Source organism: Azolla caroliniana, unplaced genomic scaffold, assembly GCF_043228905.1.
Source record: "Azolla caroliniana isolate FFs.n. ecotype wild unplaced genomic scaffold, voAzoCaro1.0.p SCAF_4, whole genome shotgun sequence".
Lineage (NCBI taxonomy): Eukaryota > Viridiplantae > Streptophyta > Polypodiopsida > Salviniales > Salviniaceae > Azolla > Azolla caroliniana.
Window position 1 is genome coordinate 23,274,588 of NW_028230439.1, and position 18,258 is coordinate 23,292,845.

At 37.3% G+C, this 18,258-nt stretch overlaps 2 protein-coding genes across 2 annotated transcripts; one reads left to right on the forward strand and one right to left on the reverse strand.

Moving 5' to 3' along the window:
- The first annotated feature begins 1,526 nt into the window (after window positions 1–1,526).
- Window positions 1,527–5,658, forward strand: LOC147865484 (pentatricopeptide repeat-containing protein At3g03580-like). The gene is made up of 3 exons (XM_087318308.1): window positions 1,527–1,678; window positions 2,388–2,566; window positions 2,928–5,658. Exons 1-3 carry the CDS (start codon window positions 1,598–1,600, stop codon window positions 5,623–5,625), a joined length of 2,958 nt encoding a protein of 985 aa, XP_087174434.1. The 5' UTR covers window positions 1,527–1,597; the 3' UTR covers window positions 5,626–5,658.
- Window positions 5,659–8,207: 2,549 nt separating this feature from the next.
- On the reverse strand, window positions 8,208–14,471 carry LOC147865485 (autophagy-related protein 13b-like). Its single transcript, XM_087318309.1, has 4 exons — window positions 14,396–14,471; window positions 9,307–10,509; window positions 8,962–9,083; window positions 8,208–8,749 (listed from the first exon to the last, which is right to left on the reverse strand). Exons 2-4 carry the CDS (start codon window positions 10,186–10,188, stop codon window positions 8,530–8,532), a joined length of 1,224 nt encoding a protein of 407 aa, XP_087174435.1. The 5' UTR covers window positions 10,189–10,509; window positions 14,396–14,471; the 3' UTR covers window positions 8,208–8,529.
- Window positions 14,472–18,258: the final 3,787 nt, after the last annotated feature.

Here is an 18,258-nt window from a genome sequence, read left to right on the forward strand (position 1 = left end):
TGGGAATCAAACACCTAGGCTTTGGTGACAAACTAGATCACAGGGGGGAAAGTGTTGACGGGCTTAATTCGGACTCAAACGATATAAACCCACACTCATCATCAAGGATGACATCATCATTCTAAAATCATGCAAAGTAACAACCATTCTCAATGCCTCAGGTTCAAAGAATGCTAAGGAACTATCCCAATTCCTTGTAGGGAGAATCCATTAGTACTAAAGCCCTATAATGAGACGCCATTGACATCGCATACAATGGTATCATCCAGGTGGTTAGCTACTAGGGTGAAAAAAATCAGCTAATTGGAAAAGCAAAGTGACATAGTAAACGTTAGAGTAAAGAGTTAATATTCAATCAATGAGAGGCTAAGATTCAAGGGAATCAATGGTTTCTCGAGGACATACAACTAGAAGGATTAGAAGCAACAACACAAATTAGAGTTATCTCAAAAAGTTTACAAACTAGAAGGAGCGTTGTTATCTCCACAATGACATGTTTCAAAAGCATCTCCAACCTCTCCAAAAGAACAAAATATTAATCTCCATGTGAAATTCAATGGAACTCCATAGCAGTTTTGAGGATTTCTTAATTAGGTATGCCTTGTGATTCAAATGCACCTACTAAATCTCCAATTAATGTTGCTTGACTTGGGTTGGTTGAAACCTTGTTAACAGTGACAACAGTAGGATGGTTTGCAATGTTTATATAGGATGGCTTTATTAATGATTTTCAATGGTGGTTTGGAGATACATATAGTGTTAGCACAATGATCAACAATATCTAAAGATCGAGACAAGGAAACCGTCCAATCTTGGCTTATGCCATGTTCTAAACAAGATACATGTAGCGTGAAAGGTCAACATGACCACTAAGGTTCTAAACCATGGAAGATGGTTTTGTCGGTGAAGAGTCGCGAGAGAAGATAGTTGTGAAGTGAAGTTCTTCCTTCTAACGCACTGCTCAGTGCATACTCTATGCATGAGGGAATATGTGATGTAGTTTGCCCATCCTTGTGTACTAAGGTTTGGTTTGGTTTGATTAATTCACAATGTGCTAGAATATGTGTAAGTGTATGTGTATCATGTATGTGTATCATGTATGCGTATGTGTATGTGTATACGATAAGCATATGTGTGCGTATTCCTATGGTATGCATATACGATATGCATATGTGTAGTGTATGCGTATGTGTACATGTAGCATAGGTGTACGTCTACGTGTACGTCTATGTCTATGTCTATTGAGATATCGTCTCTTCAAGTTCTCTTTCCCTGAACCAAATTGTCGGTTAAACCCTAGACATGCAACAAATGAGTGTATATATGTCTAAGGTGTACTTGAAGCATAAATGTGTGGGTGTATTATGTTTGTATGATAATGTTCCTTTGACCGTTCTGAATATACATACTCTTCCAATGGAGTTTTCTCTTTCCCTCCCAATGGTCAAGGGAAAGAGGGGTATTTCGGGAATTTTAAAATTTGGAGGGGCATTGTGGGGATTATATATAACTTATCATTTCTCATTTAAATGGATAATGCCCACAATTTGAGGAAGGCTTAGTTTCCTTTTGCTTCTGCTTCCTCTGTTTCTGAGCCATGGCCATGGCTCCTCACTCTTCTGCAGCAGCTGCAGGTTTTTGTTATCCCCACAAACCTCTTCATTGCTTTGGGCATCAGGTATATTGTTCCTCCCTTTTCCTCCTCCCTTGTTTAGGTATGCTTTCCTGTGCCTCTCTTACTGGTTTAGACAGGGTAAAGTAATTTATTTACTCTCTCGTTTGTTTCGGCTCCACTTTCTTATGCCATTTTAATTTGGATAGCTTTAAACTCACGGAAAAGAAATCCAGTGATATATGGTTGTATGCATGTACTCGTGTGTGTGTGTATGCACATTGTTTATGAATGCGCTTATGTATGTATGCGTATGTAATGTGTGCACATACTATGCATAAGTACAGGCTTCCCAATATTTACATATGAAACCTGACGCGAATCAAATATATGTATGTTTGTATTTATTTATTATATATGTATGTTTGTATTTATTTATTATATATGTATGTTTGTATTTATTTATTATATATGTATGTTTGTATTTATTTATTATATATGTATGTTTGTATTTGTTTATTATGTATGTAAAGATGCCCAAATTAAGAGGATGCATCAAATTTCTTACCCCCGGTAGATCAATTTATTTCTGTAAGCGGATGGGGTTTGTTATCACCATAGCTCGGTGTATGTTTTCTGATATATTTATGTGCAGAACATTGTACAGGGAGTTGTATTTGCTAGACAAAGAGTAGATAATATATAACAGAACATAGTTTTTCATATTCCATTGTAATTTTTAACTCTGTTCTTTTTGTAACTCTGCATATTGCAGGGAAGATTCAAAGACTTGAATGCTGTATATACTTTGAGAACAGATGGGACACTAATTGATAATGCTTTAATTCTTGCAAGATTCGGAGACCCACAAAAGCATTGCTCTCATATATTTCTTAGAGTGAAATTAGCATGCTTGGTTGACAATGATATACCATCAAATACAAGCACCATCAGGTTTGCCAATCTACACTATTTATAGTTTTTGCTAAAAATAATTCTCCACTCATTTTCTTCTCTTTCTCTAATGAATTTCTAAAGCTTGATTTGTCAAACCATTTGCAAATAAACGATATGCATCACATTGTGCTTTGCATCTAATGTCTTGTTATGATTGCATCATTTTAAGCTATTATATATTGTAGATTTTATAGACAATATACAGGTTATGGTTTGCAAATGTGGAATATAGTAGGAAATCATTTGTTAGGACCTAAGAATGTCTTTGGATCATGTTTGTTGGTGCAATGTTTTGTTTGATCTTGATCTCACAGGTGCAAGAGAATGATCACTATTTTGGCACTGTTGAGGCTTTCAGTGAGGTGCATGAAGATGGATCAATTTACAAGAAATTTGAAGAACTTGAGGAACTGTTTACTGAAGGAAAAGCTGTTCCAAATGATGCAGTATTTTCTCTTGCAAAGAGATGCAAAAAAGAAGGAAACCTGGGTTGGGGTAAGCAATTACATAACCTTATTATAAAAAATGGTTTGTTATCGGACATCACTATTGCAAATCAGATGATAGAAATGTTCTCCTCCCTTGGAAGTTTTTCTGAAGTTAATGAAATCTTCAACAAATTGAATGAGGAAAATGCATCTTCATGGAGTGTCGTGATTTCTTCATTCGTCAAATATGGGCAGAATGTGAAGGCACTTGAAATGTACAATAAGATGAGGGAGTCTAATATTGAACCAGATTTGGATATTTATATTAATGCTATAAAAGCATGTTGCATCTTAAAAGACTGTGAAGTAGGCAAGTTAATACACAACCATACAGTTGAAAGTGGTTATGACTTGAATGTCTTCGTGAGCAATGCTCTTATAGACATGTATTGCAAGTGCAAAGACACTCAAAATGCAAGGAGAGTGTTTGATAAACTTCAGGTTAAAAGTTTCATGTCTTGGAACACAATGATTGGTGCTTATTGTCATAGTGATGAGATTGAGAAGGCATTTACAATGTTCAAAGATATGCAGAGAGAAGGATATACTCCGAATGATATCACATTTTTGCACCTTCTAAAAGCATGCACAAACTTAGCATCTTTAGAAGAACTCCACGCAAGGATGATAGAAAATGGGCAGGAACCCGAACTGCATCTTTGCAACACCCTTATTTATAAGTATAACAGGTATAATGCATTTGAGAATGCATGCATTTTGTTTGAGAGAATGCAGACACATGATATCATAACATGGAATTCCATGATCACTGCATATTCTAAAAAAGAATATCTTCTTGAAGAGACTCTTTGCCTTTTCCAGCTTATGCAACAAGAAGGCATTTCGCCTGACATTGTAACTTTCTTGGGTTTGGTAACAGCATGTTCTGCCATGGGATGCTTAGAGACTGGAAACCAAGTTCATGCTGATATTATCACTCATGGTCTTGAACATGAGCCATGTATTGGTAGTTGTATCATTAATATGTATAGCAAGTGTGGAAATCTTCAAGATGCAATTGCAGTTTTTGCTAAATTTCCAAGAAAAAATGTGATATTATGGAATACCATCATAACAGCATACCTGGAACACAATAGTAGTGAGGAAGTTCTTAGTACTCTTGAGGAAATGCAAGTAAAAGGCATAGATCCTGATCGAATTTCATATATGTCTGCTTTGAGAGCTTGCTCTGACCTACTAGCCTTAGAGGAGGGCAGACGTTTTCACTCTGTTATTGCAGAGAAGGGTTTTGATGTACACTTATCAATCAAAAACACGCTCATTGACATGTATGGTAAGTGTGGAAAGCTTGATGATGCTCGTATGATGTTTGATAAATCAGAACAAAGAAGTTTTGTGACATGGAATGCCATGATTGGAGGCTATACCCAGCATGGCCATGGTCAAGAGGCTCTTCAGCTTTTCCTCCAAATGAAGCAAGAAAACATAGAACCAGATAAAGTTGCCTACATCTATCTTTTGAAAGCATGTTCCTCTACCATAGCTTTAGAAAAAGGGAGAAAGATACATGATATGATAAATGATGCTGGGCTGGTGTCATCAGATATATCAGTTGCTAATACACTTGTAGACATGTATGCCAAGTGTGGAAGCTTAAAAGATGCTCAAGATCTATTTGATGGATTGGAGAAGCGAGATGTCGTGACTTGGACTGCTCTGATCTCCGGTTATGCTGACCAAAATGATTATGATAGGGCTTCTCAGCTATTTGATGAGATGCAGCAATCTGGCATCAAGCCTGATGATATTTCATATCTGATTCTTCTCTCCGCATGTAGTCATAAGGGTCTTGTTAATGACGGTTTCTCCTTCTTTAAGGAAATGAAAGAGAAATATGATATACTTCCAACTCTTCAACACTACGATTGTATAGTTGATCTTCTTGCTTGTAAAGGGATGTTAGAGGAAGCAGAAGATCTTCTTGAAACAATTCCATTTCAAGCGAATCTCGTTGGTTGGATATCTCTATTAGGTGTATGCAGATTACAGAAGAACATAGAGATATCAAGGCGATGCTTTAACAATGTAATCACTCTGGACAAGGGTCATGCTGCTGCTTATGTGCTAATGTCAAGAATATATGCAAGTTTAGGAATGTATGAAGAGGCGAATGAGTTGGAACAATTGAGAAGAGGTGAGGATGTATGGAAAGTGCCAGGAAAAGCTTTCATTGAAGTTGATGAAACTTTGCATTATTTTACTGCTCAAGACAAGAGCCACCCTCAAACAGATTCTATACATGCAAAGCTTGAAGCATTGAACTTTGAAACAAAGAGGCTTGCATTGGAAGTGGTTTCGAGCAATTCAGAAAAGGGTCTCTTTTGTAGGCATTCAGAGAAGCTAGCTGTGGTGTTTGGTCTTCTTAATACTTCCCCAGGGAAACCAATACGGGTAGGAAAGAATCTAAGGATTTGTGATGATTGTCATCAAGGTATTAAAATTATTTCGAAGGTTGAAGCCCGAGAAATCATTGTACGAGATATTGATTGCATCCATACTTTCAAGGATGGATTATGTTCATGTAATGATAGATATTATCCTATATAAAGAAAAGAAGTGTTCTTTCAGATGGAAAATTAATGGGGAATTAATACACGTATTCTAATTGTGCTTTACCAAAACCACAACACCATCATTAGTAGTTATTAAGCATCTATTAGTATTATTTTGTGCCATGATCCTACCATTGAATATTACATTGAATGTTAGGAAAATATAAGAGTGGTTCTCCACCTATTGGCACACACTAGTTACTTGCATTCTGCATTTGAATCTAATTTGTCTTCTTGAATCAATCAGGATGTAAATTATAGCCAAGACTTTCAAATTTGGTTTGTACCTTTAGGTTGCTGGTGATGTGGGCTTGCTTATTCTTAGCTACTCAATAGAAAACCCTTGGCTCCAACTTGCACTATATGTGAGGTGGAACACACATTTTAAACTCATTGAGCATTAAATTTTGGTAAAGAAAATGATCTTTGATTGGTTTTCTTCTAAATCATTTTCATCAGTGATCATTCCCATCAATGGGCTAGTTTTGGGTGGTTTACTTATACATAAACATTACAAATAATCCATCGTTAAAGTTTTGGGTGGTTTATTTTTTGGTGTAAATAATTGATTTGGAACGCCAAAAGTTTACTAGCAAGTGATTGCATAATTTTTAGGCTCTTGGCATAGTTAGTCAAAAAAATTGGTAGATCATGTCGAGAATCGTGACCGGCCACAACCGGCTTATCGTTCAGATATTCGGTTGCAGGGAACGTAAAGTAGAAGGCACTCAGATAGAGTACGAAAACAAAAATAGCACAAGAGACAGAAACACACGATCTTAACGTGGAAACCCGAAATGGGAAAATCATAGGGGTCCACAAACCCCGAGAAACAGAATCACTATGCTAAAAGGAGTACAACTAGAAGCTACGAGGCAACGACCTCGAGATTCTACTTCATCAACAGACGGCTACACAGTTACACACACTCTCTCTCACTTACTTATTGTTATGCAGTTACAGAGGCAACAACCTTCTTAGTGACTTTTAACAATAACTCATAATAATATTATGATTGCCCTAAGTATTGATACTAGGTACACCTTTTGGGTTATTTACAAGTGTAGCCCATAAGGGCATATTTAGACTATTTACAAGTATACTCTTCCGAGTTGGCTTTCTACACAGTTTCGGTTTCGGTTTTGGCCTCGGCTGAGTTTCTCATCAACTCGGCTCTTCTCTTCCCATTCGGAGGGACCCGTTTCCTAATAGATCACAAGTGTAAAGAAATTGGTTATGGAAGTTGCAACTCAAAAAAAAAACATTATTGCAATCGTGGGTTCAGTACATCTAAGCTGACTCTCTTGTGGGTATTATGCTGGTTTTGCAAATGTACACTAACTTGTCATCTTTTGTACAGCTCGGAAATGTTTGACTTGTAGGTTTTCTCTTCACCAAACGCAATTCAAGATCAAATTGTGTGTTGCAAAATATGTGAATTATCTAGACTAATGGTCATAGGATTTGGATTTGGTGAGAGTGAGTGACGGCATAATTAACTATTACGTTTACTAAGGCTTGAGAAAATGTACACAAAAGAGATAGTGGAAAATGTGTGGAGAAGGGAAATATGCAAGTTAAAGATGGCTCCAAAGTGATGAAGAACTTGATAGTTTGAAGACCCAAGGTTTGTCCAGCATTTCTAGCGGACCATACTTATTGTCTAGATAATGGTGGTAGCATTTGGAATTGTTGAGAGGGCCAAGTGATAGCACAATTTGGCAATTACGTTTACTCATGCTTGAGAAGATGTACACAAAAGAGGTATTGGAAAATGTGTGCAAAAGGAAAATCTCCAAGTTGAAGATGGCTCCAAAGTGATGGAGAACTTGATAGTTTGAAGACCCATGGTTTGTCGAACATTTATAATGATCCGTACTTATTTCTCATTCACTATTTATACAGAGATGGCATTGGGAAAATCATCCAAACTACATGGCACAATGATGCTAGGGTACTTCCTCAAATAGATACATATTCTACGCAACCTACTATATACATTTCTAGACATTCGGATACTCATTCTTTGCACATGTGCTTGCTGTGTGATATTTCTTTGCTTCAAAATGAGAGATCTCAAACCACTCTGGCAATTACAGAGACTTTTAGGCACTAAATATCAAAATCAAAGAATAAACAGTAAAACTAGTGCAGCTACATGCAAATTCAGATTAGAGAACACATTTACCAACATCTTTGCATGATATATATATATGTGTGTGTGTGTGTATGCATGTATGATACATTCAGCGTAGATATAACTCAACAAAGGGATGCCTTTGGAGACTGTTGTGTAGTTTCGTGTCACAGGCAACTTTTTCTAGCTATGGCTAACTGCAAACATTGTATTAATTCCATCTCTGCATATACATTTCCCATAATGCAAACTCCATGGAGACCAACATTCAAATTATTGATACAAATCAATATACAAAGAAGGTAACTTGACACCCATTCCATGGTGGTCAGCAGCATTAAATATACTTACCAACATAGGAACAAGTTATCTAGACAGTCATTATCTCTGGTGCAATTATTAGTCAATGCAGAAAATAGTGGAGATTTGAAAGATATATATTATTAGTAAATATCTGGTATGTACACACTTTCCCAACAAACTTGCTTTTATCTGTACAATCTGTACAATGTAAGAGGCAAGAACGTACTTGTAGCTTATTTACATTCTCCTGCCATCAACATACAACCCATGTATTACAGTACTTGTTCATTGACTGGTGGTTAGCTAACATTCTACTTTTACAATCTTGTGCATGTTTTCAAGGCAACTGCCGGCTTCTATTACTATCCGTCTCTTGATCCTCTCCTTTGCACATTGTAGTTATAGTAATCCGGCATTATCCACTGTCTGCCGCACTAAAATATATGTAATTATCAACGTTTACTTGATCGAGTCTTTGAAGTCTATGTACATTTGCAACTCTCGAATAGCATCATTGGCTGTTTTCTTGTGTAAATTACCTACCAGCAATAAATCCTCGCTCTCTTGCTGTCTTGTAATGTTCCCACCTAATGGTACAGATGAACGAAACATTGTTATCAGCGATCCTATCGCAACACCCGCTGAAATACTGCTGGAGCATGTGGGGGATCTGTCCAAACTGTTAAATTTTGTGTAAAATAAAACTATCATTCTCAAATCATTGAGTGAAAAAATAAAGGTAAAGCACCAAAATACCCGAACTTGTTGGGCATTTACCAGAATACTCCTAACATTTCAAAAATTACCCGGGGCCTTTCAATGTTTTGCCCAATAACAAAAATGTATAATGACAAATTTTGCTCACATCCCTATCAAAAAGATGTTGATCACCTGCTGTATTTCTCATCGATTGCAAAAGGGCATTCTAATGAGTTCACATCTACGAGAACACTTGATCTTGTCTCTGCTGCATGAGGGTACATTATTGCATGCTTCTCTCCATGTTCCGGAACCTGCAGGCACCCAAAGACCTCTCTCAGACTTGAAATGCATCAATACAAAACACAATCAGATACTTTACATTCAAATGCAATTTTTATCACTAGTCGAAAACCTTTTTCTTTTTAATGAAACTTGTTTTTGTAATGACGTTGTCCTGATCATGCAGACATCAAGGAGATTCATAACTTTACATGTTCAAAATTCAAATAGAAAAACTATAGCTAGCTTAAAAACCTTTATGTTTGTGATGACAAGTTTTTCTTCACTCGAATAGTTCTTTTGACTGGGAACTGGAGATGAGTCTTGGTTTTGCCTTGATTGAATCATAGCTGTTGCATAGTCAGATATAATCCTAGGGAGGACTAAAGGAGCCTCCTTGTGAATTAGATTTGAAACTTCTGCTTGATATGAAACTGATATAAACATGCAGCCGATGCCACTGTTCATTGGAGTAAAGCAGTTGTGAACCATGTCCTTAAGGTTAATTGGAGCCGGAAGAGGTGATGATAATATTCGGTAATTTAAAGTAAAATTGCACTGATGTGAGGTGCATAGAAGCCGAAATATGCTGTGTGCTGGTACCATGCGTGTAGTGCAATATAATGACCGCAATAATATTGTCATCATCCTTTCCAAATCATCAAAAGGGGAACACACATTTGTTTGTTCATTACTGATACTAGACATTCTCCCTTTTGAGAGAGATCTTAACTCACTCGTTGTCTTTTTGGAGCTAAATTCTGAGAATTGGATAGTCCATCTTTCCAACAAAACCGGTTGATCAACTGAATCTAGATTTTTTAATCCAGTGTAAACATGCCCAGATTCCGGAACATTAGTTCTGTGGACGATCTTTCTAGAGCCAATTGACTTTCCTTGTCTGTTTTGCGAAAAGAAAACATCTATAACCATAGGCTCCCAGATACCATTAGACCATGGCTCCATCCGCTCGATACATGGACCAAAAGAACCTTTGCCTTCGGAATATTTCCCATCATGAAAAGATGTTGAAGTAAATATAGGTATTCTAGACTCTAACACGACTTTCATAGAGCTTTCGTAGAACTTCATGATCGTGTGATGTAACTGAATTTTGTTAGGAGAAGCCATGATCATACCTCCCCTATGTTCGATGATAACAGAACCCACGAAGATAACGAATAGAAAAACTTATTTGAAAATGGAGACTCTTGAAAACAATATGTATTTTTAACTCTCATATTATAGAACGAACCAATGGATTTATTCAGACAATATGGATCAAAGGCATTACTGCTCTGCCTAGGAAACCTGCAGTATTCTGACAACAGCGTGCAATCTCTTTCACAAATGCCTTCCAGATACATCTTTAATACTTTAATCGGAGGTGACAACAATAGAACAGAACAGCAACAGGCAGAACAACAGATTATGGAGCTTCTTGCCACGAACATTCATCTTCAGAAAAAACACAAGTAATCCAGATGTCACAACTTTATGCGCTCAATTAAAGGCCATACATAATGCAATTCTATCATATGCAAATTAGATTTAAAATCAATTTACTGGTTACCACTTTTATGGCATTTAAAAAACATCAATCCTTTACAAGAATTTCAGTTCTTGTTTTCATTTCATCAAGTTGTGATACAAAAACATTACAGGTAAATTTTTAAAATGTATTGGTGATTCAAAACACGTAATTCAAACAACTAACATTATGGGTACATTTTTAATTGGTGAACTTTTAGGACACCCTTTGTCTCTATTTTTTACTTTTGAAAATACGAAGGCTGATTATTCATGGTACCATAAGTCCATCAGAATTAACTGGCCAAATTCTGAAGTACAGATAAACAACACTTATGGCCATGAGGAAGTTTCAGATATAATTGAGTCGTCAACTAAAGTAAAGCAATAATAAATGTGAATAAAACTAGCACACGATAGAGTTGAAACTGGAAAAAATCACATAGCTCATCCATTGGTAGAAACTGAGCCCACATCAAGAATAAGGATGTGGCCATTATCATCTTCAGGAAGAACGTAAGCTCCATACTTTCACCATGAGCTTTGGACCATAGTCTTCACTTAGTCCCAGATTGCCTGATACTAGATAGCATCATGCAAATCAGGTAACAATAAGCGAGTTGAGCCTGAATTGGTGAATTGGAGTCGTTTCCAGAGCAATACTTCCTACAGCTGATACATGTCCAATACACATGGGAAGACATCGTGAAGAATTTAAGTAATATTGAAAGTAGTATTGGAAGCGGCAAGGATTTGAGCTGGAGTTTAGCAAAGATAAGGTGTCACAGTGGAATATTGTAACTTTGGTAAATAAAATCTTGTATTCCCAAGAACTCTCCTCGTTCATAACCCCGGCGATTGGATGCGCCGTTCACGAACTCTACGATGTGTGAACATAAGCTGTTACACTCCCTGCCACCCATCGAGACTAAGTGCTAAAGCAACAAATGACGACTCTAGGCATTCTTTCACAAATGAATTTCTTCTTTTAGTCATGTTACTAAGAAGATTTTCAGTATTTTGAATGTGTTTAAATACTATCAGCCTCCGTTCATTGATTTGCAAGGAATGCACAGCTGGAAGTCAGAAGCCCATAGCACCTGTCCAACTCCCACTAAAGGACCATGTGAATGGTGGAAAGTGCTGAACGATGCGGCAATTTTAGCCTTACCTTAGAAATCATGGCCCAAGTATCTGAAAAGGATGTATTATCGCTTATCCAAAGGAAAAGCGCTAGACAGAGTAAGAGTTGGTGGTGGTGGTGGTGTCACGGTCTCTGGTGATAGAAATGAGGAAGTTTGTGGATGTGGTGAAGACCAGAAGAAGTTGTGGTTGTAATGGGCCTTGCAGAAAAAATCACCTTCATTCCTTTTCCATAAAAGGTGATTTCCAAATTATGACAACCCAAGAGGATACTAGTTTTAGGAACTGGATAACATGGGCACGACTTTGGACACAATCTTGCAAAAGGGACAAGTTACAACAATAAGAAGGGAGGCCAGGCCCTAAATTAAAATCAATATCCCAAATACATGGGAGCCTGACTGACATGATTCCTACTAGCATGCTAAATCTTTCTAGGTAGAACTTAAGAAGTCATGCTCGTTCCTAACCAGATTCGATGCCAAGGTTCCTTTTTCTTGAAACATTCTAGTTCCTCTCGAAAAACAACAGTTCAACATGCAATTCCTTTTTTATCAAAAAAATTTCATCCTTCCTGCCATATTAACATATCTTCATGTCATGTGGTCTGTATAATGCAATAACTTCATTTCAATTTGTTGGAAAAGAGAGAATAGCAATGCAACTACTGTATTCTAGGCACACATGAGAATATGATGTTTTCATGCACAACTATAAGGCTACAATCAAGTTTTCTTCATTGATAAATGTCACGTAAAAGCACATAACCATAATGCTATCTAAGGGTAAAGTCTTAATTGAGGTGATAAGGCCATCATTTTAAAAACTTAGCATGTCAAAACCAAGAAAATTGCAACATGAAAGATTATGTTCTTCCAAGGTCCCCACAGCAACGAAAAGTTACAGCGTATCAATTGCACGGGACTTTGGGAGCATTCTTTTCGCAGACACAAGTGAGAAAATTTCCTTGAAATAACGAAAAACCAGTATAGCTTTCTAAAGTTTGGCGTTCATCTTAAGCTAGTAAGATACCTCAATAATTCATCACTGCCTAGTGAAAGAAAGCTAGTATCACACTAAAATGAAAATATAGCATTAAGGTTGATATTTTATGCCAAAAGCTATGGTTCGTGAAAAAGTTTGAAACAATTAATTGTCATGTGTGGGTTTGCTGTGGAAGCCCACAATCTGAGAAATCATCAAATTTTCAAATGCTGGCTTCAAATGATTTCTCAAGGTTGGGATTGGCTAAGTTGTTAATCGTTTATTGCCTCTTGAGGGTCTAGGATATCATCACCTTTCTTCACACTTTTGGAATCCATAAAGCTCTTTTCAGAGTTGAATAGGACATTGTTTTCTTGTAATACATTATTTTATTCTAAGTTTCACCCATTGCACCCACATAAGACTAACTAGCACCATGTATGATTGATCTCTTCTTTATCAAGGTCATACTTGCATTGGTTCACATCTTTACCTTCAATAACCAATTGATGCTGAAACTTTCTACGATTTCATTTTGCATCACTGGTACTATTTTACAACACTATCGCTACTATGCTTAAAGCAAAAGAAACATCACATGTTTCTCGAAGTAATGTTGTATTCATGTTTTAGGAAAATACTGATTTTATCCAGCACTTTTAGTATCTTTTTGTGTGATTTGGTACTCGAAATGGATGTACCAAATTTGTTCCCTAGGTCAAGTTCGGCCGTTCAATACAAGTCTTCAGAGCCCAACTTCTTATAGACCCATTTACACTCATCCAAGATAAAGATATACCTACATCAAAGTCGAGGGATGCATTGAAATATATCATAGCCACATAACATGTGTGAGGATCGATAGACAGTATGTTCTTGCTTATGTACATAAGACATTCATAAATAGAGAACCTGTTGCTGAGTGGTTCAGCCCTTCATTTCCCTTTATCGTTCAGAACATGATCAAAAAACATTTAAGGACGACCCAAGTAGAATCCAAATGCGTGATCTCAAATTAATGTGGCAACAATGAGGGTTTTTACAGGAATATGGAAGATCATTGCCACTGAATATATTCTACGATCCTATGTGTGATCATTTCAGTAAAATGACAAATGCGCGAGCTTTATCATAGACATAAATTTTTTTAACTTAACAATATCAAAGTCAAAAGGACTGCATTCAAAAACTGTTAGTTTGGTTATATATGTGTTAAGATTTTAGACACTATGTTCTCAATCTAATACATATCATACATACACAAAATCTCCTTACATGTACGTATATATCTTGGAAAAACATTCTGAAATCTCTTTAAACAAGCATATATATATATATATACACACATACATAACAAAACGAATTCATATCCAAAATCTCTTTACAGTATGCATATGTGTACATAAATCATGTAGTTAAATTCAATCTTTCGAGATTCAATGTTCTTCAATGCTTTCTTATATATACAAATGACAGCCCTCAGTAACATGAGTTAGTTGAGACATTCGTCAAGGATCATTCAACAAGGGGATGCTTTTATGGGTAGTTTACTTAAACAAAAAAGCACACAAAACAACAGAGAAACAGAATAAATAAGCAAAACAAAAGAAGCCATGGAGAGAATTGGCGGTTACAGATTTGAGGGACGGAGAGAGGAGTGTTGTTGGGAGATTCGGGGACAACTTACGGTTGTGCAAGGATGGACGAGAGAGAGGGACTGGGATCTGCATCCGGCCCGGAACGATGGAAAAGCCCACGAGGGGAAGAACGAGCTATGGAAGAGAGAGACAGAAAGAGATGGAACAGGGCAGTGTCCAACATGAGCCAAAGGACCCAACAAATCTCTCCGGACAAACCGGCCGCCCGACTGCCCGGACACCCCGACAATATAACATCTCTTTTGTCTGGTCGGGCTTCGTGCCGCCCAGGACACCAAAATAAATAAACACCCATCGCCTGTTCCTTGCCTCTCTCCCTCTCTCCCTCTCGATGAATGGGTAAATATCCCATTTTTTGTTGTAAACCATTTGTCTCATGGGCCAATTTTGGCCTTAGAAGACGTTAATATATCTTTCTTTCTTTCTTTCTTTCTCACTTCCACGAGAGCAAAAAATTCTCTCATTCGGTTGGGTAGTTGACATCCTGTAATGGTTTGAAATATGGGATTTGGAAGATCTCCCTAGAGCTTCCAAATGACGCTATGAAAATATGTTGTTATTGCGAAAAGATTAATGAGCCCACCAAGTAAGAAGTGGAAAGATGCTAAAAGGACAAATTTTAGATTATTACATTGCAAACATCAATTGTGAATGTTGGGTTCTATATAAGGCGAGAAGGCCCTGTGGATCGTATTCAACCTTGCCTCATTACTAACATGAGCATTAATTAACTCTTGTAGAGCCATAACAGTCCTTCACACTCGATCACACAACCTAGGTATTGAAGTTGCAGTATGGAATCAAAATCAGCCAAATATAAAGACTTGTAAGGTATGCGAGGAAGGATTGGTAGAGGACAAATATCACTTGCTTTTTACACGCTCTACATATTATAGTGCAATTCGTGAAAGATCTTATGATATATTAAGAGGGGGTGACGACTTGAGTATCGTACTAAAGAGAACACCTATAAGGTTGAGCTCATATGTGTATGCCTTATTCACACAACGAGACTTGGTGCTTCAATGTATGAATATCCCTTCTTAGGAAGCAGACACACATCAAGATAACTTTTGTACTTAGGTCCTATGGGGGGTCAATATTGACCTCTCATGAATGCTAAAAAATAGCTATCTATCTATCTCTCCAACTCCCTCACATCACCCTTGTTCTATATGGTCAAAACAACAATCAAAGTGTGGCCCCCTGTGCCATGTCCTCTCTTGGAGCTCTTGAAAAAAGGTCTAAGTGCAACCCTTTGTAGGAACTACTGGAACAATCACGCTTGACTTTTTCCGTACGTCGACCACTTGAAAATCAACATGTTCATATGTTTCTGATATGTTGAGCCTGAAATATGTCATCACCTTTCCTCATTTTTATGGCCTATGTTCAACCAGCCCCATCCTATATATTTCAATGTATGTGTGAGCATTGGCAAATTGATGAGATTGTTAATATCCCTTTCCTAGGCATGGTTTTTCGACATTGGGATGCTTTCTTTGCATCCCTTTGTTTCTATTGCAAGGGCTACCATCTTTGTTAAGCCATGATTGTATTGTTGCATGCTTTGGCAAATCTTTTCTACATACTCTCACCTACTTTGATAGTACATGTTTGATTCATGTTGTCTAATGCCACGTGGAATTGTTTTTGTGCTAGATTCCTTTGGCCACTATTGGGTTAACTACAAAACTACTTACTGAGCTTTCCATTTTTTAGTGACATGCATCTTTTTCTTGGTGGACCTGCCTATAACAAGGTGCCAATAGTGGTCCTAACAAAGTTGGTGGCCAAGCCATTTTCTTTGGGTTTGGCAATTACATTGGGCATTGGTTGGTAAAATGCCCTAGTTCTCACTAAGTTTGTAATTGTGGGTTGACCATAAAGCTTTCTCATTGTTCTAGCTTTACGATAGAAAGGTCAACCCTTCTCGAAGGTGCGTGGAAAAGTATCCAATGTATACAAGATGGGGATGTAAACTAACATTTTAGAATAACGTGTGGGCATGAACTTTTTTGTGTGGATGTGGTCAAGCCGTGTGCATGTATGCTCCTACATGTTTATACATATGTTCCCATGTGTGTGTATCCATGTGGTGGCATATAACACAAAGATGACTTTAATGGAACAATTAACATGGCTATAGATTCAACACACAATGTTGTATTCACTAAGATACATTGTGATGTTGATGCGACAATAATCAATAAGTCACTAAGAGAACGGGTAAAAGCCCACTAGATTAAGTTCTAAGGGGTGAGACATTGGACCATGCAATACAATTAATGTTGGATACATGTCTAAAAGGTTAAGAGCAACACTCGACCAACATCATTCAAGCCCACTAGATTAAGTACAAAAGGGCGAGACAAATATTGAGTGATTGCCAAAATGTGCTTGAGAGGTACCTTAAAGCTTCATATCATATGACTGTTCACAAGGAACAAATTACACATGAGCTAAAAGATAGGTGGCATTTGGCCTCAGATACACAAACTAGAAATCAACACATTACAAATGAATTTGTGACAAGAAAATTGATTGATGAAAAAATATATTATGAGATGACGGGGAAAACTATAACATGGCCCCATGTGTGTGCCTATGCATGGCATATATTCATCGGGATAGTGTACACACATGCAAGTTGGGCCATACATTGACACCTACACTTCACCACACACGTGCTTTAATGCTAGCTTAGGCTTTCCACACATACATGACCATGCATATGTGACTTCTACACAATTCATATCTTGAGAATCATAACCCCATTGTAAAATGGACAAGGACGTGAGCAACTCAACCCTAAAAACATTTATGTACCTCACAAATTGAGCCATCATACCTTTGGTATGTTCAATGTAATCCATTGTGAACTAGGTCAAGTGGAGACACCTTTGGTTTCCATCATATCCCTTAGAATCCAAACAGAATATTACAACCAACGACATCACATGTTTATCATTCACCCTTTTGAGCGTGAGTGTGGTCATAATTAGATTGATGTCGGCCAACCTCTACACCTAGTCTAAGCATGTCTAAGCAATCCAACTTAGGTCTAGTGAGCCAACTTTGGCCTAGTTCAAACTCAATGGCAACGCCTAGTCTAAGCATGTATGGATGAACTCATAAACAAACCTTGGCAACTCAAACTAAAATTGGATCTAGATAGCAAGTACCATAGCTTTACATGCCACATGCAAGGAGTTCCTTTATTATAATTGTCGATAATACATTTTACATAAACAAAAATACTTTTTTTTTAACAACTTTAGTTGCCTAATATGAACTGTCATATGAAACACAAGGTGTCTATGGCACCAAAGTTTTTTTTAACAATCTAAAGTACGCTAGACCCAACAAACATCCTTATCATAAAAATCACGGAGCTGGCTATAGTTCATAAGCTCGTTGAACTGAAAACCCAAAGGCATCGACAATCGAAACACATGAAGGAAACCCAAATTCATTCATTCACATAGAGCTTAGGGCTTGCCTTCCATCCCAACACTTACTTACTTAGAATGCCATTGGACCTGCACTTCCAAGCATTTGACCACAAGATGAGGCTTGTAAAAAAAACACAAGTAAGATGTGTGTTTATAAGCTCGTTGAGCTGAAAACCCAAAGGCATTGACAATCGAAACACATGAAGGAAACCCAAATTCATTGATTCATTCACATAGAGGCTAGGGCTTGCCCTCCATCCCAACACTTACTTACTTAGAAGGCCATTGGACCTTCACTTCCAAGAATTTGAACACAAGGCGGGGCGGGGTTTGTCACAAAAAAAGAGCTAGTAAGATGTGTCTTTCTAAAAGCTCGAGCCTAAACCCAAATGTATTCAACAACCCCAAAACACAAAGGCATCGGCTCAGCGAGCTTC